Source organism: Branchiostoma lanceolatum, chromosome 7 (genome assembly GCF_035083965.1).
Source record: "Branchiostoma lanceolatum isolate klBraLanc5 chromosome 7, klBraLanc5.hap2, whole genome shotgun sequence".
NCBI classification, from domain to species: domain Eukaryota; kingdom Metazoa; phylum Chordata; class Leptocardii; order Amphioxiformes; family Branchiostomatidae; genus Branchiostoma; species Branchiostoma lanceolatum.
The window spans coordinates 5749108-5772746 of record NC_089728.1 but is presented as its reverse complement, the minus strand read 5'-3'; the positions used below and the strand labels follow the sequence as shown (position 1 = coordinate 5772746).

Genomic DNA, 23639 nt, shown 5'->3' with positions numbered 1-23639 from the left:
GTCCCCTGCTTCACTCACGAACTTTCTCACGCTAATCTTGGCACTAAAATATCGTCAAAGTCAAAGGAGCCACCGAAGTTCCGTCAAATTTATACTCGCAAAGCCCTCAAGCCTATATTTTCATGTTTCTGTAATATCATCCGACGGATATTTTAAGATATTACGGCGCAAAGTGAAAACACTCCATCTTTACTCACGTACTTTAGGTTTTGATATTTCAGAAAACGCGTCAAAACAAAAGAAGCCGCCAAAATTCTGCTAAATTCCTAACCAAAAGGACCTTGAGCTTAAGCCTACATTTTCACGATTTTGTGGGATTTCATCCAGTGGAAGTATAGAATATTTCCGGACGAAGCGATGTAAAGAAAGGCTTGACAGAACACACGACCCCCTCGAGCTCCCAACGTGCGTATTTTTTTTCCCAGGCGAAGTTGGCATCGTCTAAATTATGGTCACAACTGGTAAAATGCTGTATATTTCTATCTACGTAGCTGCAAGGATCCCAGCCCGAAAAGTGTGTGTTTTGTGGGATTTTTTCTCGACTTTAGCTAACATTATCAGGGAAACTACAATCACGCGGTGTAAACATATCAGCATTCTATCACAGTAGCGCGCGCTCAACAGCCTGGCAGGAACTGTGGAAAAGTAGCCGAAATTCACAATTTTACTAGCCGACATCGAGTCCAAGTGTCCACAACAATATTATCTACTTGTGCCATGCAAATATATCGATGGATTTCAACGAGGAGGAGAACATCTCGCCGCAGAAGATGACTCAACGCTGGTTTCTATTGAGGACGCTCATACCGCGGCCGTGGGCTTACCGGGTGTTTACTTTTCCCGCGCTCGAACCACGCGCGCCCGCGCTAGATTCAAAATGGCCGCGGTATTTGGAAAGGGGTATATTGTTACATGGGACACAACCGTTAAGTTCAAATAGGGTAGCATTTGTCATTTTGTGTACTTCTGCAGTTCTGGCGTTTTGATTGTTCACAAGTTGTTGTGCTTTTTTTCTGATAAGTGATAGCATGTCCATTCTAACTGTTGCCTATAGAGGCAGTTCAAAAGAAAGCAAGTTTTATATGCTATCCAAGAAAAGACACCTGCGAGCCTGCCTAGGAGAAGGACTCAGGAGTAGCCTGGGCAGCTAGTGTAGCACCGAGGGGGCTAAACCAAATGCAAGATCTGCACTTTGCATTCAAGATTATGTTGAGAGAGAATGTGGTTTTGTATTGCTTAACAAAAAAATGTAAGATACATTTCCCCTAGTATTCAGCCAAACTTTAACTACCTTTTAGAGTAGACACAAGATAAACAAGCTGATTGGTCCTGACTATACTTGAGCCATGTTTTGACTACTTGTCCAAAAGCTGACTGCATGTCTTTTTACAGTAACTTTGTTTCAAAATTTGTTAGGAGAAAGAATTGACCCTCTGCTGCACAGGGTTGGGAAGTTGTTACATTGGGGAAGCTCTCACCCTTGTTCCAAACCCTTAAGGAGTGGTCTCTCTTGTGCAGAATTTTGTGCTTTTCGAGCCTGCCTGCAAAATGAGCAAGGATGGAAAACGGGAGGACTCCAAGGAGAGAGACCGAGATGACCGCGACCGGCGGCGACCGTTGGTCAGCAGCGACACAAACGACCCTAGGTCGATTAATGCCCGAGTGTTCATAGGTAACCTACCTACTGACAGAATGACCCGACAAGAGTTGGAAGACCAGTTTTCGAAATATGGACGTATCACAGGTAAGTTCTGGCCTTGGTTGTCGGTAGGTTTATCTGTCAGTAACTGTCCATAACACATTCCTTTGTCCTGTCAACTACAAAGATAAGCCTTTGTTGCCTTGGCTTATGCAACTCACAAACTACAAACAATACAAATTGTACTAGAAACAAAGCTCATTCTTTTGTGTTGTTGCACCTTCTATTACCAAAATATGAAAATGCTCATCCAAAGTAGTATACACTGTCTTTTAACATTTTTTCTTTGCAGTTTTACTTTCTTTTACATTATTCATCATTTAATTATATTATATATTTTGTGTGCTTACCAATAAAATGCGTACGTACCACATCTTGATTCCTCCAGTGTATATCTTGTGATTATGAAACTTTCCCTTAGGCCTTTGCTTGCTTACTTTCTCTAAAGCAAATCATGCTTTGAATAGCATGAAAAGAAAGATACATAATATATTAATAGCTCGCCCAATCGCACCAGTTCCCGTTTCTAATACCTGTTACAGACAAGTAACCCACACTGTTCACTGCTGTTCCGTATTAGAGGCAGTTGTATTTTCAAGTGCGTAGGTTTAGGGATGTTTTTGCATCTTGGTTGTTTGACATTTTAGACTGACCTTCCCAATCCTCGTGTTAAAAAACACAAAGTCAAGTCATGCCATGCGAAGTGACAAAAGTCACATCCCTAGGCTAGTCTCTACCTAACTAACTACGCCGGCTATAGGGAGAATATTTGCCAGGGTTTCATTTGCAGGCTCCTAGGATGGCAGATTGGACCCTCTCTCCGTAGCCGACTCCCTTAGCATACTATTCACTCTATTTAGCCAATTCCTAATATTTTCCCAGCCATCCCCGGGGCCTAGGATGGCAGATTGGACCCTCTCTCCATAGCCGACTCCCTTAGCATACCATAGCTATTCACTCTATTTAGCCAATTTCTAATATTTTCCCAGCCATCCGTGGGGCCTGGTAGAGGCTATCCCTAGGCCCTGAAACTTTGATTCCAGTCCCTGTTTTCATTTGATTCCTGCATCACTTTTTTTGCCCCGCTGCGCATCCCATCATGTGTCAACATGTCAGTGATAAAGCTCGAGTGATCTGGCACCTCTGGCTTGACTTTTTGAGTGCACATTATGTAGAAAATACCTCCCAATAGTATTTGTAAGGTTGGTATTGAAATAGCATAACAGAATACAGTAATAATAACTTCAAACACAGTTACTGTAAGTGTGGAAATAGTTGGAATTGCAGGTATGTGATTTCTAGTTGCAGTCTCACACCCTCTTATCTTAACTTTATCCCTAGATAAACAGTCCCCTATCCAAGGGGTGATTTCAGAAGTTTGTGCCTGTTTCATTAGTCGAACTGCACTGGTTATTTTAACATGTTTTATCAAGGAGGTTTCAGATAGACTTAAACCTCCTTGGTTTTATGGAAAGAGGTGTATATTATTTTTGTTTTTACAGAAGGACATATGTGACTTGGAACATCTAGTTAAAAAGTGCTTGAAAGAAAAAGCAAATGATATGGCTATGAGATTTTTTGCTCTTAAAAGTTAAACAGTCAGCTTGGCTGTCTTGTGCCCTTTGTGCAAAAAACCCTCATTGCCTGAAGCATAATGGTCTCTGGGGCCATAAAAAAAAATTCATTTTGAAAAGACCTACAGCCACTTTTGAGATGACTAGAAATGTTTTACTGAGGGATGACTGGAAATGTTTTACTAAGGGATGACTGCGGTGCGATGTGTGTCGGTTAGCTCAGGGATGAGTCCACTTTTGAGATGACTTGTTACTACTGTATTTACATGTAGTTCTTCAGACTCAGAAACAGTGTGGTTTACCAATTCCAGTGTTGTCCTGACCATCCGTTTGTGCCCTGTGTTTCAGCATGTTCCCTTCACAAAGGCTTCGGGTTTGTCCAGTTTTCTGACGAACAGGATGCCAGGGAATCAGTCAAGGGCGAAGTTGGAAAGGTTATAAAAGGGTTCAAAGTTGGTGAGTACAATGATCTACTATGATATATTGCAGGGCTCGAAATTATGTTTGGAAATAGGTGCACTGGAGCAACCATTTTTTTTGCATACTTGGGAAAGTATGATGCCCCTATTCCCCAAGATGGCAGCTTTTTAATTGCTTGGTTCAAGGCTACTAAATGTGTCCCAAACTCATCTAAATGGATTGAATGCAAGTTCAAAAGGATGCAAACTTTTGCTTGCTTGATGTGAAATATCATGTTTGAGCACAAATTCTTCATTTTGAGTGAAAATTTGGAGTAAATGGGGATAAATTTCTACTGGTTGTAACTTGCACCAATTCTTCTTAAAACTATGTGCTCGGCTTCAATTTTACGTGCTCAAACATGCAGGTGGTACAGTTTCGAGCCCTGGGTACAGTACTCATACCTGATAGAGACCTGATAAACAGGGAATTCTCTATGTATTGATTTTTATACTGATTCCACATGATGTTGTGCACAGATATCAAGATGGCAGCTGAAGGTAGGAGAGAGCGGAGACCACCCGGAGGTGGTGAGCGCGGCCCTGATCGCGGCGGCCCAGATCGTGGCGGGCCAGATCGCGGTGGACCAGATCGCGGTGGGCCAGAGCGCGGCGGCCCTGATCGTGACAGAGATCGCAGACGGTCACCACCCAAAGCCAGAGACCCCTATGGAAGGTGCGGGACTGTCCATGCAGGGTTCTAGCTAGCTTTACATTTTTTTCCATCATCCCAATTCCCATTGACAGAGAGCTGACACCTTGTACAAACTTCTATCAATTTATTCAAAATTCCGTCAAATGATGGAATGACGGGCGCTGGCTAGAACCCTGCATCCATGTATTCTGTTCATACTCATCTCCAACATTTGTAGGTTCACATACATCAGGGCTAGCTAGTCTCAGTATGGGAGCACCCTGGAACTAACTAGGATGACACTTCCTCCAGCATGACTTTTTTTTCAGTCAGTTTGACAAGTCCGGTGCAGTAACCTAGTAGGTAGAGAGTTTGCAGTCGGGAGGTTCAATCCCCAACTGGGTCATACCAAAGACCACGCTGGAGAGAGACCTAATAAAAAGTAATTTACCCACGCATGGACAAAACACTAAAACAGCATGCAATAATAAGGATCTACCTCTCTTTAGAAAGAGGTAACCTATAGATCTAATTCCAGAGACCCATACGATCCCTACTACGACAGGGGACCGCCAGCCCGACGAGACAGGTCACCGCTGCGGGGAGACGACTACGACGAGCGCTACCGAGAGTACTACCGCTCCAGGGAGGGAGACCCCTTGCTAGAAAGGTCAGTACATATATCTCCTGAAAATAATTTATTTAGTCAGGTTGGTAGAACATAGGATATTTGAGTTTTCTTTTTTCACAACCAGTAAATCCTCACCTGCTGACGTTTCGGCGTCTGTCAGACACCTTCAGAGCTTCTGACTAGAGTACTGCTTCTCGCTGCTCTAAGTAGCTAATGTAGGTGGTGCTTTTGTGGCGAGAACACAATCCCAAACGTGGCTAAGCTTGTATCCCCCCTCGTCACTGGTGTTGACTAATATAGCGGCGAGAAGCAGTACTCCAGTCAGAAGCTCTTAAGATAGTGTCTGGCAGACACCGAAACGTCAGCAGGTGAGGATTTACTGGTTGTGAAAAAAGAAAACTCCAATATCCTATAATACATATATCTGTCTGCATGAATTTGATATTCTGACAAATATATTTTTTGATTTGAGGACAGATCATCTTCATTATCATCATCCACTGCATTTGCAGTTGTAGAAATGTCCTGTGGTTGCATTCATTCTTTTGAGGACAGATATCATGGGACAATATCAGTCTGTTTCAGGATAACTAACTCCAAGGAACTACAAAATGGCCAGTCACTCTAGCCTGGTATCCAAACCTATTGTATTATAGCTACCGAGGAACCACATTTTTTTAATACTGCAGCAGCAAGGCCCAGCTGCATTGTAAACTAGAACCAGTCAGTATTGCCCTGAGGAAGGTGACAGACAGTTGACAGGACATCATAAATCTTTGGTTATGTATAAAGACTTTTGTCATGTTTGTAACAGTTTGTTTTAAGTTGGGAGTCTGTCTCATGAATTTCTTTTATCCATTCTTAGTGACAACATTTCAACATGCTGATAAGTTGTTCATAAAGTCGTACATCCAGTATGTTGATGGCAATTTACGCTGATATTATAGAATCCAGAGCTAGTACGGGAAGACATGCTGGTAACCAGTTTTACATGGGAACCGAACCTTTCACCTCCACCCATTTCAACATGCTATTGACCCGTACACAAAGTGTGCTGATGGTTGATTACACTGATATAGAATACACTGCTAGCAAGGGTAACCAGTTTTACACTGGAATCAAACCCTCCACTTCCAGTCCAGAGGAGCGCTACACACACCCAACAACTGCTTCTCTCTTCTCCTTGCTTCACTTCTGCTGTATTCCATTCCAGGCGGCTGCAGGCGCTGAAGAATGCCAACTACGACGTGCTGAGCGAGCCCCAGAGGTAACCGCTTTCCCTTTGTTTCAGGTGTTTCAGCCGTGCCACAGTGAAACATTTCAGGTGCAGAGCACATCAGACCAATGTTATGGTTCTACACGCTGTCACCACATACACGTTCCACCCAGAGATAGGGTTGTGTATCTAAACAGGTGCAGGTACAGGGACCTGGACCTGAATAAGTTTGATCAATCATCTGTAAGTTGTACATGTAGCCAACTATCTTTTCTTCTAGTGGTAAATTGTCATCTTCCTATGAGGATCTACATATTCCAATCTCAAAATAAAAGGATTTACAAGTTTTCATCAGTCTCAAAAGATTGCAAAACTTGTCATCTCTGACACAGGGTGTCCAGTATTCTTTTTTAGTTTGTTCAGGTGCACTTGATGTTCAGGCCCAGACCTGTACCTAAACAATGTTACAGGTCCAGGTTTAGGTACACGGCCCTACCCAGAGATTGCAGTACCTTCCCAATATTCCAGGGTACTGTTTGTATGCTTTCAAACCACAGCTATCCACAACTAGAATATTCAAGCACTGTTTCGTATCGGCAAAAGATTACCTCCTTGTAAAGTTTGTCCGTGCTGCAGCCAACATCATCTGCCTCCTACTAGCTAAGCAAGTTAAGTTGACTATTGAGAACAACTTTGGCCTGTTTCATTCATTATACCATACGCAAATGATGTTGTGTCAGAAATAAAATTTGTTATTTTGAAGCCTAGCTGTGTGGTGTATTTTCTTTCCCAAGATTTTGCTGTAGATGTCAACAGAGAGATACCACTATGCAACAAAACATGGCTTACATCCCATGTTGTTTGTGTCTGTGCAAAGTGCAAAGTTGCTTGTGTGTGTTTTTATCATGCTTGTTGTAACCCACCATTTTTCCCAGCATGAATATAACATTTCTTTTCTCTCACACATTTATTTTGACCATCTGTGATGAAGTCATTGTAGAACAGTAGAGTCCATCATTGTGATGAAGCAGCTCATCAAAAACTCTGTGTCTCTGATCTAAAAGACAAATTTTTGTCCTTCTGTTGCTGCAGACGGGAGGACCCATACGCCGATAGGAGAGACCCATATGCACGTGAGCGCTACGAAGAGATGTACCGTCGTTATGACGATCTAGGTAAACGTATGTTGAACCAGGCCTTGTTTTGCGGTGGGGTTTGAAGGAAGACTTAGATGGATGCCAGTAACTCTTTCAAATTCACCACTGTAAACTTTTCTCACCTTTTCTATCACTTGTGAACTCCACATGATCTAATTACATTGTTAAAGAGCACACCAATATTTTCTTATTTGGAGTCATCTTAAACTTTGTTGCTCTTTGGGGTATAGTCACTCCCTCATTTTCTGAAGAATGTACTTTCATTGATTTCCAATGATTTGAAGACTATTGATCAAGTTCAGGTATAGATTAACATGTGATGTTCGATGGCTGTTGTTAAATTTTCCAAGTGTAGGATGAATTGTTTAGATATTTCCGATATTTCTCGATGGCTGTTGTTGAAATGTCCAAAGTGTAGGACAAATTGTTTTGATTTTTTGATATATGTGGATGGCTGTTGTAAAATTGTCCCAAGTGTAGGACGAATTGATTAGATATTTCTGATGTTTGTCGTAGTAGCGGCCACCGCTGCACCTGGCCGAGATGCCCCTGAAGGTATGCGAACGGCAATACCTTGTGATTCTTAACCCTGTGTGATGTGGCCTCGTCTAGAATACTTAGTTACAGTCCCTAGATAATTTGTCATTTGTAGATAAGTAGGATGTGATTCAGGTGCATTCGAGGAAAGAAGTTACAACATACAAACTTGACTTAAAAATACAACAGATTTTTAAGCAAACACTGAGACACAACAGGATTTTTTCATAGATGAACAGTATTCTTATTCGTCTATACACACCACATGAACTTACAAGTATATACAAAGTATCTATGCTACAATACATGAATGCTATCTACCAAATTGTACGCTTTCCTATGAAGACTTCACAAATAACTAGAACAGTACATTTATTATGAGGGATGTTACATGAAGTTCTCATTGCTGCACGTACATGAAAATGACATTTGCTCGGATGAACTTCAAAATCATAAATCAGTACTTTTAATAAGCTCTTGTAAGGTAAAGATTACAAAACTAGAAGAGCGTAGCTTTACTGTATTGAGAGACAAATATGAATTTGTTTTGATTTTGCACACAGAACGCCGAGAGGACCCTTACCGAGGAAGGGACGACTATGAAGAGCGCCTGCGTGCTTACGAGCGGTACTATGAGGAATACGCCCAGGAACGTCCATTGGACTGTGAGATCATCGTTGTCCAGAAGGCTCAAAGGTAACTCAGTGCATTACAATTTACATATGCAAACAGATCAGTCTGGTTTAATGGATAGAAAGTCAATGTTAAGATTAAAAATCTATCAATCATGAAAGATTTGTTTTGTAAGGAACTCGTACCCAATATAGGATAAAACAACCCCTGGCAGCTTCCTTTTCAACAGCAGTTAAGCAGTAAAATTTGGCTTGTTGAGTTGCCATGGTGTAATCAAGTTTCTGCAGACAAAAAAAACAAGGCAAGTCATAGAAGAAATGTCGTCCTTTGCAGAAACTACGCCGAGATGGTCGAGCGTCGTCTCCGTGACCTGCGTCTTCTCACCGACTTGATCTTCCTGAACGAGCAAGTGACGCTGGCGCAGGCTCTGGACGACGTGTCTCGACGCGGGGTCCTGTACGCGGTCATCGTCACCAGCCAACACGAGATGCACCGCTCCGTCACCCTCAACATCCTGCACGGCACGCCGCAGGGTAAGTCCCCAAAACTTGTCCTGTAATGAAATTCACTGATGCAAAATTCTCTACAGACCTAAAATCATCTGATACCTTGAACTCTTTTTGTTTGTGTATATTTTGGGGATACCTAGATATTTTCCTCTGCAGCCTGCATGGGACGCTGCAGGGTAATTCGGCAAAATTTGTCCACAATAAAATTTCAAAATGACAATTTGTCCTATGACCTTAAAGACTGTGATACTGTATTCTGTACTATCTCGCTGTAATCTTTTATTCTGTGTGTATATCTTGGGGATGCATGGAATTTGTCCGCGTTAAAATGTACCGATGTAAAATTCTCTGACGTTAAAGACTGTAGTATTCTGTACTATCTTGCTCGAAGTCTTTCTTGTTGGTGTATATCTTGGGGAAGCCGTGATATGTTCCTTAATATCTTGCAAGGCACGACGTCGGGTAAGTTCGCAAAGTTTACCGATGATAGATTCTCTACAGGCATAAAGATCTTGGTGATGCCGAGACATTTAATCGAAAATGCTTCTAGACCCAATAAGACTTTGTCATCTGATGAAACAAGCTTCATCATTGGTTTTGGAAGACTACCTTTTTACAAGTAGGCTAGTCCCCTGCTGCAGTTATTGCACAACTGCGTGACCTTATGGCCATAGATACGGAGATGGGCACTGCCTATACATTGAAAGGTCTGGGAAAGATTCAACTGTAGTTAATTAAACCGCTCTTAAGCATCTAAAAGCGAAACGGGATAGAGCTTTATGTACATCATACTGCACGCGATGGGAAGACAATGACATGCACAAGGTATGTCAGTATACCAGCTATTCTCGCGGTCTGGACAAATGAAGGAATTTGTGGAAACAGGTCAAAAGCTGTAGAATTTGACCAAATGCATGTGTATATAACTGGTCACAAGCAAACGCTGAACGCACGACCTGAACTTAAACTGTGCCAAACTTTTCAAGGATGAATTTTACCGATGACGAAGCGTTATAACCTTGTTGCGATTCGGGACCGTAAGAACACTGTTCTCGCGAAAACAAAGGAACTAATAGTACGCTCAATTTTCAAAGATTTTGCAGCAGTTGTTGCATTAAGTAGCAACAATTGTGATAAATTTTTCGCCTTTCTTAACAAGTCAGGGAAAAGTCACCTGAAAGTTTCTTGCGTAAACTTCATGGAATTTATGCAGTAAATACGTGGATAATCTACAAGATATGTCCACAACTGATCGTTTTGTCAGTGGACAAATAATATCAAAACAAGACTCAATCCCTTTAACTACGTCTTGTAGTGTTGGGACTCACAAACTTACTAATAGTAATACTGCATTCCAGTTAAGTATGCAATGAAGAAGGTACGCTAAATACAAAGATTTTTAGTAACCGTATAATTTACAAAGAGCAACCGTGCAAATGACACAGAACGAATAACAACGGCCCAACGGCTAAGTCTCTTTTTACCACATTTAACCTCAGCTCAAATATTTTGGACGTCTTTTCCCACCGCAATGTAACGTTGTGATAATTCAAATAGCATATCAAGATGCACTGCTGCGTTTGCTACAAAAGTTTGTGAAGTTTTTGCCAATATTTGGTCGAAAGCAAAGGGGGCAACAAATGAGTTGCCCCATAGCTACAGACTGCACATACTTTTAAGATCTTAGAACTTTTTTGGTCTTAACCATATAACCTTTGCCATCTTACTTTGCTGTGATGTAGTCTGGTAAATCGGGACTTTGCGCTTTTGTATCAAATACAAATAGAAAGGACCGTTCGTCTTGCAATTCATTAGCAAAATGTCACCATGTCATGAAATAAATTCAAATAAACAAACTAATAAACAATGTACACAATGAGTCAATTACCCCTGCAGTAAAGAACTGCACTTTTGAATCTCTTTCTCTGGCCTTCGAGAAAGTGCTGAGTTTACGCGTAACAGTACCTACACTTATCAAAACTCAGCAAAAGGACATCGTGCGCTTGTCTCTGCCGTATCCTAAAGTTTTGCCTCAAAAGCATACTCAACAGATTAGCTGAGAATTGCGCAGGCTGTGGTTCATTTTTCACATAAAGTGGTTGTCTTGAACTGTTACAGACATGTTTTTTCCTCTTTCAAATGGTTAAAACTAGTTTGTGTCAAGGAAACTGCAGCTGCAAAAGTTGATGCATGTCTAAGCTGAGAGAAATGCAAACACAATGGTGTTGTCAACGTTACACTGGCAGTAGTGCTACGAGATCCAATGTGTACTAAATCCATTAAAAATAACCAAATGAACATACGAGTTTCCATTGTGCTCTTTGGAATGTGGATCGTTGCCCGATGAAGTTCACAGTCACCAAACCTTGATAATACAGCCTTTGTGGTGAAACACATTTGATGTTCCACTGTCTTAGTGTGTAATACAATTTGTGGCAGTCAGCTCAATGTTGTCATGCTGTATAATGGTGTACAATTCTGTCAAATGTGTTTTAACACTTCTTTCTTTTCTCCATTTTTGCCAGTATTCCGACTACATTTTGGACGACCTGACTGTGGATCTCTGCTCGTTTAAACAAGTCTATAACGTATCACCGAGCTGTTTTTCTCTCCCTTGACCCCCTCCCACCCCAAGTCACATGCACTGTACAGTTCATCGGTGTTAAACAGAATTTCACCTGACCGTACAAGAATTTTCAGGGCCCCTTACCTACAGTGGACTTCTTGCCTACTAAAATAAGCATATATGTGCACATATTTTAAGGGCAATGTAATAAAAAGCATCTTCAGCAAATGAAAACCTCCAACTCTTGCTCCAAATGTTGCCCCTCCACAAGTTGCAATGTTCTACATGTGCATTCTTGTTTATAAAGTAGAGAGGTAGGCTAGTCCACACACACATGAATAATTACAGATTACATAAACCAAAAGGCTGCTAATCAAGCTTGATTGAAAGTCCATGTTACATTTCATTGCCCACAGTTGCCAATGTAACTGAAAGTGCTATGCGTCCCACCTAAGCCGGTTAGTACAGATCGTGTGTAGTCAAGCCTATTGCCATTTCTGATTGCCAAATTTTCTGTGGTGTCCCATCAATCAAAGGGATGGATGAGATGAGATTCCACTTTCACCTTTTGGTTTCCTTTCTGAGGGAAGGCAAGTAGTAAGTACCATCACAACTTTGAGTCTGACAACCATGCAATCATGAGCCTTGAACGTCCGCAGAAACATATGGTCAGATTACATTTGGCCAGTTTCATCCCCACCCTACTCGGTCTCCTATCACGCTCAGCCCCAATACTGAAACTAAAAGTACCCTGCCCACTTTGCTGATGGATGAATTTGAACTGTCTAGTATAATGCAGATCCAACTCTGATGCTGAACATGGACAGTCTAGTTTCTGTCTCCATCCCTAGTAGAAGCAACAGTCCTTCTTTTCTCCCTGACTATGCTCATTATATACCAATTTTATCGAAATGTTATTCTTGAAGGAAAGGTAAGGGGCCTTGAACTTTAGCTCAAAAGAATCTGTTTGCTGTTTTGGTCACTGCTATACGTGCTTGCATTTTTATCTCCCTCCCAAAGTAGAATCGGATCCTCTTTCTGAAGCAGGATTGAAGGGTTTGCCCACAAGATTTTCTGCAAGGCAGACACAGCTTCAGAATGCTCAATAAATTTTCTTCCTGTAAAATATTCTGCTTTCATTTTTCCGATCGTTGGAACCAAGCAACAGCTCTGTAAAAGTACTACTTGAATGCATTTTCATCCATTTTGCTCACACAATATTTCCGGTTTTGCTTTCCATTCAGGACGGACCAAGGCTTTTCTTGGAGAGAAACCTACCCGGGAGTTTTTTTGTGGCGGACTTTCACTTGGCATTCTTGTCCTTGTTACCTTCAACCATGTTCTGCCCTTTTTCTGCCCGTCTCAACAGAACACAGGAACATGCCGCTAGACGATTCAATGCAACTGGTCGCGCGTAACTTTGAACGTTACATGCAAGACCTGCGTGAACGACAGGCCGCGGAACGAGCGTCGTCAGCAGGGGCTCCCGCTGCCGCCGCCGCCGAAAACAGTGCCACGATCCCCCAGCTCCTGAATTTGCTGGCGGATGGAAGGCAGGTGACGACGGACGAGATCGGACGAGTCATTGAGTATTTGCAGGACCGCCGCAGCCGGCTTCTTCAGATGCAAGGAGGACAGTCGGGGGCTCAGCCAACCCCTGGTAAATACTTTTCAGGTTTTTTTGGGGGGGGAAAAGAATTGCATGGGGATGCCAGGGGAGTGGAGCGACAAAGGAAGGGGATGGTGTGGATTTCCCCCTCCCTCCACAGTTTTTCAGAGAATTTTTTAGTTAAAATGTGATAGAATTTCTAAGACTGCCATTTTATGGGTGAGCAGTCTTCCCCTCTTTAGAAAAAAACTCTGCTTTTTGAAAACATTTCCCAGGGCTGTAGCAGTTCTCTAGCCAGCGCCCTTCATTCCATCATTTGGCAGAGTTTTGCTGTGTATGACAGAAAAACTTAGACCATTCTGTCAACCTTGTCAGACAAATATTGGTGGTTAAATTTGAACAGACCAGGCGCAAACACGTGCCTGGAATTTGAAAAATGATAGAAGTTTGAACACAATAAAGGGAAAAAAATCTTAAATTTTAGGATTTTTCAGTCACTGGCATTTAAAAAATTCCACTGACAATTTATCACACCCATGAATGGACATTTCCGTTGTGTTGCTTTTTGCTACCATTGTTTTAACTGCAATGTCCTCATTTGCCACAAAATTAGGTGCAGCAAACTTGAATGAATAAATGGTACTCGGTACAGCAAGACAGTTACACAGGAGAAGTTGAACAGCGTTAAGTCATTGTGTTTTCTTACTTATCTCCCAGCTGCCGGAGCTCCTGGCCCAACGGCCCCAGCTAACCTTGGAGGGCCGCCGCCCGCTGTCCCAGGCGTGAACCAACAACACCAACAGCAAGCTGAGCTCCAGGCCAAGATCCTCAGCATCCTCAACCAAGACGGAAACGCACAGGCGTCTCAAGCAGGACCCAACGCGCAAGCAGCCGCTGCCGCTGCGAAGGCAGCCGCCATGGCCTCACCAGCGGGAGGGAAACCTCCGTCCCTCATGGATTTATCCGTACAGCCAACCGGGCACTTGAAGGGCGTGCCGACGCCGCAACAACAGGCTGTCAATCAGTACGGGATGGCGCAACGAGCCCAGCCCACGCTACCACCCAGCAGCCAGGCCACCAGCACCCCAAGCAGCCTCAACTTCGACAACCCGACCGTTCAGAAGGCGCTCGACAGCCTGATCCACTCAGGGCCGAACCTGCTGAAGAATCTGAGCCAGGCCGGGCCGCAGCAGACACAGACTCCAAGCACCAACCAGACGGCTGCTCACATGGGGCAGTACGGCGGCGGCGCGCAGAACGTGACCGGGCAGTACGGCTCCCCCCAGGGGATGGGGCAATACGGGAACCCCCAGGGGCAGCAGATGGGTGGGGGGCAGCACGCCATGGCGGGGGGGAACCACCAGATGATGGGTGGGGGGATGGGCAGAAATCCTGGAGGCATGGGGGCGCACGGTCAGATGATGGGTGGTGGGATGGGGAACAGTTTGCTTGGGGCAGGGCCGGGAATGCCCCGGGGGCCAGGGGGGCCTATGGGAGGCGGAGGGATGGGTGGCCAGCGACGTTACTGAGAAGGTGGATCTAGAATGTTAGCGGACCAGTTAAGGAATAGTGTAAGTTTTGTGTAGAAAGCTGAACATGTTATTATGGCAGTGTTGTTAACTACTGTATACATATTCAATACTTGAGATACTTTTTATTGATTTTTTTGTTTTACCTAAGTAGTAATCAAGTAGCTTTTGATAGTTTGATGTTAACTTCTGAAAATTAAGCTGATGAGTCAATGTCTGTACCTGCTGGCTATTAGAGTCATACAATAAAGAGCTGCTTCTTTGTAGGTCACTTGAGATTGAGTTGTGATGAATAGAACATGTATTGTAACAGCATTAACAAACATGCTGTGGCAGTATGACATAATGTGGTAGTGTGTGTAGACCTTTGTAGTAATGATTGTATAAGAACAGTTCACAGTGTATGTTCAGTGCTTGGCAAAATAAACATGTACACTACAGCTATAGTAATTGTCAAGCACACTAACACTAATAGAAAAGTAGTATTGTAGAATGCTACTACCACATCTAAAACCTCTGTGTGAACATGCCAGTATGCTTTGTGTACATTGTCTTGATCAAGTCAGTCTGTTGATAGTTACATTAGCACAACTGAAGAAACAGAAATAAAATGGATGTTCAACAAAGTGAAATGTTAACTAGCATTACTTCTCTGTAGTCCATAAGAATTTTCGAGACACCTTTTAAAAAAAAAGTTTCTTAATGCCACTTTGGTTAGCTTTCGTTAACTCCTAGCTTAGTAAGAAATGTACAATGCTGGAATACATTATCATATGACCATGTATGTGCGGTCAGTCTTATCTTGATTACTTGCTGCATTGTAGATACATTCTGTAGCGCATTTTTCATTGAATAAAGCGATTCCTACTACATACCCCATACTCGAATAAACATTTTTTCTAATCTAGGTATTTGCATTGTATTGATCTATACATGTATGTCTGTATCCTGTGAGATGTAACAATGTTGAAAGGATGCATGATTGTTATACGCTTTTTCCTTTGATGTACTTCTTCTATCACTACACTGAAGAACTGCCTGGCACCTTCTTTTATTTCATTAAGATATAAATCCAGGGCCAAAGAGAGCAGCTATTGCAGCACGTTCATGATATAGACTTCTTTCTCCCATGCCTCTGTATGTATGCATTATGAATAGAAATGGCTGTGTCTATGTAGGGAGTTCCTCTTGATGCCCACTGTCAGTATGAGTAACAGTATGAGTATTACACACCAGCACCAGAATGTGTGCAAATCTACACACTGTGCCATCTACATTTCAACATCATGCATACACAATTACTTCTTGAAACATTTTTGCAACTTCGCATTAACCATGATATAGCCATGGATATATCCTTTGCTCTTACTAAAGAAGACCATCCTTCAGGCTCACTTTCCAGATGAGAATGATTGATTTTAATGGGTAAAAGCCACTTTCCTTGGGAAATACGCTTCGTCTTGAATTTGCATCTCGTCAATTTTGCAAAGTCAATTTTGAAATGCGCAACAAGTTTGCCTCATTGTCAATTTGATGGTAGTGCACAACTGAGTGGACTGTAGTTTTCAATGTGATTTTTTGCAAAAGTTGTTCCGTATGATCATTGATTGTCTTTTTCTAAACATTACCTCTAAGCTCTCTACTACTGTTACTGACTGCTATTGACTTAAACTAAGCCTGAACCCCAATTTTTGAATCACATTTACACACACACATCTCTGAAACTACACAACAAAGAGCACAACACATGCGTGTCAGCATCTCGACATGTGTCATGTATTTACTGTGTATATGGTATGTGTGTGTGTATGTATGAGTTACTTTTCCAAATGTCAAATCTATCATAACTTGCCTGTACATCATTGAAATGTCTCTAACTAGTCTAAGTTACAAACCCTTGTGAAAATCCTTATCGCCAAAAATGTCCCAACTGTTTGAAACCCTCAATGCAGGTTTAGAAAGGTGTCCACTAGATGTTAAACATTATAACTGTGTCCTGCTCTACTACAGAGAAATTGTAAAATTGATGTTATCGAAGCCGATCTGTTGTCTATTGACCCCCTCAGAAGGTTTTGGCCAAACGTCAGTTGCAATTTCTTGCTACACAGCTCACAATTCTCTCTTATTAGAGACAACCTACATTTGTACTTTCATAGAAGAGCACAGCCCTGTCCCACTCCATATGAAACACAATGTATCTCTTCTTGGCTACCTTCTACCTTAGGCTGTCAAATGTGAACCGGACAAAGCTCTAACTTGGTAATAACTTTACATGCTATTTACGTACTCAATACACAAAGTAAAGCGCTTACCAACAAGCTGTCAACCAGTCGTCTAGTCCTTCTCAAGTTGATTTGAACTGAAGCCTCAGATTGATCCGGCCAATTTCTTCAGACTTGTAGCAACAATTATCGTACTCTCCAAACAAAGGTTGTGAAAGGGTCAGAATAAGATCACAATCTTCCCATCCAACCTCTGCTTGGAGACTACAAGTATTTCTCTCCCCCACCATGAACCTTCAGATGGCCCCATTTCCACCTGCAAATTTTAACAATAGCTGGCATTAGCTGCTAAACGTCGCCTAACAAGCAAAACAGCCTCCCACCGCTTGGTGACTCCGGTCATTGCCCACTCTATACTTCAGAAAAACACCGCCACTTCTGTCATGTCTTGAAAAAAAAAATGTACCTGACTCCTAAACCTTCTCACCAGCAGTTACAACAACAAAAAGGTAAAACATTGAAAAGTTACAAAAGTTCCAGTTATTTATAAGCAAGACACCATTCACAAACTTCAGGAGACGTTGAAACTGCTGGCGTATTAAGCATCAAAGTCTGTGTGGTGACATTACATAGTGCCAAGACTTTTGTATCGCAACTAGCACTGTGGAAGTCATGTGGATGGCGACGTGTTGGTATGCTGACATCAGTGTAACATTTCCTGAGATGATGTGGCAAGTCTTCGATATTAATTCAAGCCCTCCATCCTGGTAAATTTACGAGGGTCTGCATGCCTTTATCTGTAAGGCACATTCGGCCAATTTGATTTTTCGTAATTCGCAACTGCAATGATCTCCAATTGGATGTAAAATTGGTGTAATAAGACGTTTCAGAATGTATCATGATGAGTGCCAAGAATTTATGTGATTCGTAATCACTAACACCCACCCATGCAGTTGTATAAACCTGTCACGCAGCACAAAACAGATCGGCCGTAGAGTGTGGGATCTACATCTTTGTAAATAGTACGCAAGGTCCTCTTGATCATCGTGTGAATTTTAGAAGTTCCTAAGCCCTGTCTAAAGTGATTGGGTATACATATATTTTCAGGTGAAAAACATGCTTGAATCCTGGCAATTTTAAGATTCAAGTGGACCATGTGATCAACAAATACGACCAAAGCTCATTGACTGTGTGACAGGCTATAGCAACTATCAGTCATTGTGACTGCATCAGGATGATAGGAAGGGTCAACATCTTGCTTCCTTTCAACTTCAGACAATAGAGGTGAATCAAATAAAGCAATTTGATATCATAATGATACTCCTGTGCCATGTCGTTTGTGTGTCTTACTCTTTTTTATCGTATATTTAGTCTGTGTAACGCTAACTCCGCTGTTGGGGCCGTTCAATCAGGCTATCGTATTACAATGTATAAGATTCTCATACTTATTATAAACCTCTGTAAATTGGAGGATATAGAAAGGTTCCATTGAGGAGTGTTTCTGAAAAAGAATTTCAGTTCCAACCAGCTGCCATTTGTAAATTGTACATGTGTGCATCCCAAGGTTCTACCAACTTTTCGATGGACACTGAAGAATACCATGGCAACAATGTAACTAGTCAGACACACACACACAGCAGTTCAAAAAGAAGCTATTCAAAGCTGCTTTACAAGCAAGAAATATGATGGTACAAATACAACATGTACATTGCACAAGGCACTACATGTAGTTCTAGCCTAGTGCCATCCTCTCAGACCTGGCATGCGCAGCCCATCACTTCTTTACCAGCCCATTCCCACCATTAAAGCACTTGCCTTTTTTCAGTTAGGCCACAGCAAGTAAATTGTATGGATGACATCCTCTTTAGACTCCAAATGTAATGCAACAGTGAAAAAAAAAAACTGGGAAAAACAAGATGCCTAGATTTTCAACATTTTCAAAAAAGATACCTCGCGCATAGACGATGGAAGAATAATTCAAGCGACAAAACATAATATTACAGCCAACAAGCCTTTCATTCCTGTATTCAAGCATTGCATAGAGTGAGTCTAGTGTGGAAACCTAGTATCACTACACCTGTAATCAACGCTACCACACTGTCACTTCAACGAGTACACTCAAGGCTACCACATGTACACTAGAGTCACTTCTACCAAGGAGGTTTGCTCCTACATATTAAAGTACCAAACTAGTTTCACTTCTACAACTACACTCATGACTACCTCACTGAAAGTGTCACTTCTATCCTGAATCCTGTGATTCCTGCCCCAGCAAAAATCCCACTAATTAGCCTCAGTGGTCGGGGAAAGCTGTAGCACAGAAAAGATCACTGGAAGCTAATGATTGGTTGGTACCAGTTAGGCTATAGCTACTGTAGTTACACTTACAGATTGTTTTGAAATGGGGATAAAAGACATGCAGTTTCAAGGGCTTACAAGACAGTAGATTTTGTATGACCATGACCAACCCGTATTGAACCAGCTCACTAATGAGCTACTCTTCCACTGGTCTTGACATTGAAGACAGATGCTTCAGTGTACGTACACTATTCCAAAAAGCAATTACTCAAACAACTGGATATGATTTTGGAAACGGTCAACCTTCCTTGAATTATTCTTCCATTGAATTATTCTTCCAACCCTCAACAGGAAAGGAGGGCTAAGGGTGGAACTGTCTGGCACTTGGGACATAGCCTTGGGGGCAAACCAGCTTTAGCTCCTATATTAAAACAATAGGAGCTATTGTCCCCTTTTACTTCAACCTTGTCTTGAGTTGTCTAATTCGCTTTCTTTTGGACCTTCTAAAAATTTGTCTTCTCCTTATTTGCATATCAATTCATAGTTCGTGGTTATAAACCTGCTGTTCAACTGATCTTGCTCACAGTCACTGACGAAAAGTAGTGGATGCTACTTGAAACGTCTGACCGTTTCCAAAATCATATCCAGTTGTTTGAGTAATTGCTTTTTGGCGTATCTTATTACCTGGATGTCTAATCTTCATCGACGTACGTACACTATTATATGTAGGTTAATTGTACCAGGGAAATTCCCCTTGCTCTTCTTGACAAGTACAATGGACAGTTGATCTTGAGTTAACATCCTGTTATAAGCATTGCAACTCTTTTCTGTAGTACCGGTATGTATGAAACTTGGTGAAGGAGAGCATCCCTTGGCCCCTTCCAAGCATTTGAGTAGACTGTAACATGCTCTCAATCTGAGCATAAACATGCTACTGGCATCCCCCCTCCCCGCAACTTGCTTAAGCATCTTCTGTTCATTCAAGCTCCTAGATACACATGCAAATACTGTAGTAAAACAACAGCAAGACTAATGACACAAAAACATGTCATTTTGTGCATGCATGTCACACAACTGTCTTTTCCAGGGCACATATCTACTACATGTACACACCATCATCAGTATGTGAAGTTGGTTGTTACGGGTGCCAAGAATTACAATTCAAGCTGGGATTTAGCTGATAACAGTCTAAGGCTCAAGTCCAAGTGCACATGGCAAAACTCAAGTCCAAATTTAAACGGCCAATGGTACTCCATGAACTTATTTCTGAGAGCCTAGATCGCAAGCGAACGCATATACATGATGTAACTCTAGATTTTCCCACCGTGACTGCAACTATTTTCACAGTGACTTCAGTGCAACCGACTTGCCATTTGAACTACATGTACTTGGGTCATTATTAACAGTTAACACACATGATACCCAGTCCTTACACACAACACACTAATAAGACAATTATAGGCAGTAGTAGTGGGCAACCTCAAGCCCACCGTACACACTCACACCACATCTTCAGAAAAGAGGCTGTAGCTGCGTATAGTTCCCGTTAAAACGCCATTATAGTAACGACTCAGACATGGCTCTTCAATGGCCCAATTTATGCAGAGTTTTTTTCAGATATCTAAAAATCCGCCGACATCTGAGCCTTAGATATCTGGACGCATTTATACACACCGACAGGAAGTACCGCAGGACTCACGCAGCGCGCTGATTGCACTCGTGACCCTATTTAACCTTTTGCGTGCGTTTCAAAATGGCGGGAGAACCGCCTGTGTTTTTCGTCATGATGAATATGGTATTCTTTCTTTATCTGACTAAAGCGTGTGGCTAAACATGAGGCAGCAAGCAAGGGTTGAGCGTAAGAGGCGCTTGAGGTACCGGGGAAGACAACAGCGACCGGTCAGAATCAACCCTGCGTTCCTACTCGCTGCCCTTGTCGTGGCGGAGGGGGGAGGGCCAATCCACCAAACGATCTGGCATCACGAAAGAAGTCCGTCGTCCGTTTGGGAACAAATGGTCCTTGATGCTAAGAAGTTTTCCCGCTTTATCGCCCGCCAAATATGCAATCTAGCGTGAACCCCGACCTCCAGATGTCTACTACGCGACACATTCTGTTTAGACGTCCGGCTGGAGCGGTCGGGGACTCCCGCTGAGTTGTCAGGCGAATGCTTCAGAGTGGTCGGCTGAAATTTTCCCGACATCTAAAAAAACCCTCATTAAGACCATAAAATTCCTGTTTAGACACATAAAAAAGCTGTCGCCTGGCAGATATCTGCAGTCCAGATATCTAGACAAGCTGTGTGTAAATTGGCCCAAAGTTATCCTTCTGCCGTGAAATTCTCCTAAAGAAAAAATGACTGTCAGTAAAGACAAATTGACTTTCGTGAAATGATAAGTTTTGATATACAGTATATATTGTTTTATTGCTGGTTTCTTACTGATTGTGCTTCAGTGACTGTACAAATGAGGTCCAAATCTGTGTACGTAATGGTTACCTTTAATTGACTTATACTTGTCACTAGTATAACACTTTCCGATTAATCATACAAATGAGATTATACATTTTTTGGAGGAGGTTGAAGACACCTTCTGGGACCTTAGACCTTCACTTCCTATCAGTGTCCTGTGCAACATCCTGTCACTGGTGAGACGTGCCTACCATATAGAACTACCTTATGCAGAGGAGGTTTAATCAAACCTTGCGTATACCATGCAGAAACACAGCCAAACAGACACACTGAAACCAATACCTCTGTACACAGGTGTTGACAGACTATTACATACATGCATCTCCATCTTTCTTGGAAGACACCACCAATCAAAATTAAATGGACAGTCCCTGTAATATTAGATGGACGACAATCCCCCCAACTAGAATCTTCCCAACAGAGGATAAGAGGGGCAGGCGCAGGTTGGCCAAGTTGCTTTGCCAGACCCTTTCAGGACAATCCCCTGCCAGTGGTGCAATCATCCATTGAAAAGATTTGTAAATGTTGAATTGATCTTCCCTTTGATTACATCAAAAGTTCAGCCCCTATAATAGTATTGAGATATCCCTGGTAGCAACGTTGTTCAGCCCCTGTAAGACCAAGGTCCTCCGGCTTACCAAGGACATGGGTCCTTGGGCTTACAATGTACATGTACCTCCTTAATTGATAAGACTAAACTTGGACCAGTGCCAGATGTACAGTATTTTCCTTCTGGGACCATCTCTGGAGGGGTTTTCATGCCCCATCCTGAGGCATTTTGATTCACCGTTGGTAAATTATTTGTGAATAGTGTTTAAATTCATTGCATGCTTGCTGCGATCAAAGCTGCATTGCACTACCACTAGCTATTTGAAAAAGCATCATGCTTTACCTCAATTGAGGATGACTGCATTACCTTTTTGTGTTGTTGAGAATTCAATGTTTAAGTGTTATTGACAAATTCTTCATATCACATTGTCTGACGCCAGATTGCCCAAAAGTCACAACAAAACGTCCGCTTAGGTCGCTGTTCGCAGGCAAGTATTACCTGAATATAGCGTAATGTGTAAAGGAATTCTGCAATTTACGGTTGATGAGCCGTCCTTCGTACATTTGCCGATAGTCATTGCCAGATCCCCCCATGTACACCCTCCTATATGAAAGAAAGTTCTTTCCAAGAAGGCTATCCTGCACACCCCTAGGCCATACCAAATGGGCTGTCCCTAATACACTTTTCACCCACACTCCAGTCTGTCCCCCCCAGGGGAGTCAGTGATTGACCTATTGACCCCAAGCCTTGCATCCCATACATGTGGCTTGGGCACTTCTTAGCTCCCAACAGTCACACAAAACCCTGTCATAATCAGGATTACAGGTAACACTTTGCACTACCTTCAGTTTCTTGAGTGTCTGTAATGATATGCCGTCATTGTGTTCAAAAGTTTCTCTTTTTCCTGGCCCATCTGTATAGCAACTTCCTTAGTTTTGGGGCTAGAAAATGTTGAAAAGTGGGGAGGGGGGTAGAAGATTGGCTGGGCATGTGTCTTCCATCAAATTATAGGACTGGAAAAATGCCCTACTTTGCCTGATTCTGTTGTTTCAAAATAAGCATCACAAAAAGAGCTCATGCATAATTTGTTCATTGGAGAAGAAACAACAGCTCCAGGAAGAAAACAACAGACCTGGGTACTAAATGATGTCATTACCAGGCCTTGCATTTTTGCCAAGCCCACAAAAATTTTGATTAGTTATCAACTCATAATTTTGTGTGTAAACCAAGAAGATCAGCCCATGGTCTACTCTTCGGCATCTAACCAAGGTCAGCATAGGACACTATATATATAAAGCCGGCAGCCCCGTGTATGAGGGAGCTTCAGGCATTATCCTCAAGTGTCAAAC

At 42.3% G+C, this 23639-nt stretch overlaps 1 protein-coding gene across 23 annotated transcripts in view; it reads left to right on the top strand.

The window, feature by feature from the left end:
* The window catches only part of LOC136438831 (protein-glutamine gamma-glutamyltransferase K-like), a 42832-nt gene that overhangs the window by 2026 nt on the left and 17167 nt on the right, over window positions 1-23639 (top strand). Inside the window, exons 2-12 of one of the 23 annotated variants that reach the window (XM_066433808.1) lie at window positions 1519-1744; window positions 3622-3729; window positions 4212-4407; window positions 4931-5035; window positions 6210-6263; window positions 7305-7393; window positions 7886-7924; window positions 8470-8602; window positions 8873-9072; window positions 12984-13274; window positions 13941-15659. In XM_066433808.1, coding sequence (XP_066289905.1) covers window positions 1549-1744; window positions 3622-3729; window positions 4212-4407; window positions 4931-5035; window positions 6210-6263; window positions 7305-7393; window positions 7886-7924; window positions 8470-8602; window positions 8873-9072; window positions 12984-13274; window positions 13941-14752 — 2223 coding nt within the window. In that variant the 5' untranslated portion in view covers window positions 1519-1548 and the 3' untranslated portion in view covers window positions 14753-15659. Of the gene's footprint in view, window positions 1-1518; window positions 1745-3621; window positions 3730-4211; window positions 4408-4903; window positions 5036-6209; window positions 6264-7304; window positions 7394-7885; window positions 7925-8469; window positions 8603-8872; window positions 9073-12983; window positions 13275-13940; window positions 15660-23095; window positions 23116-23639 lie in introns of those variants that run through there. The other 22 variants (XM_066433812.1, XM_066433811.1, XM_066433807.1 and 19 more) reach the window with 22 other exon arrangements.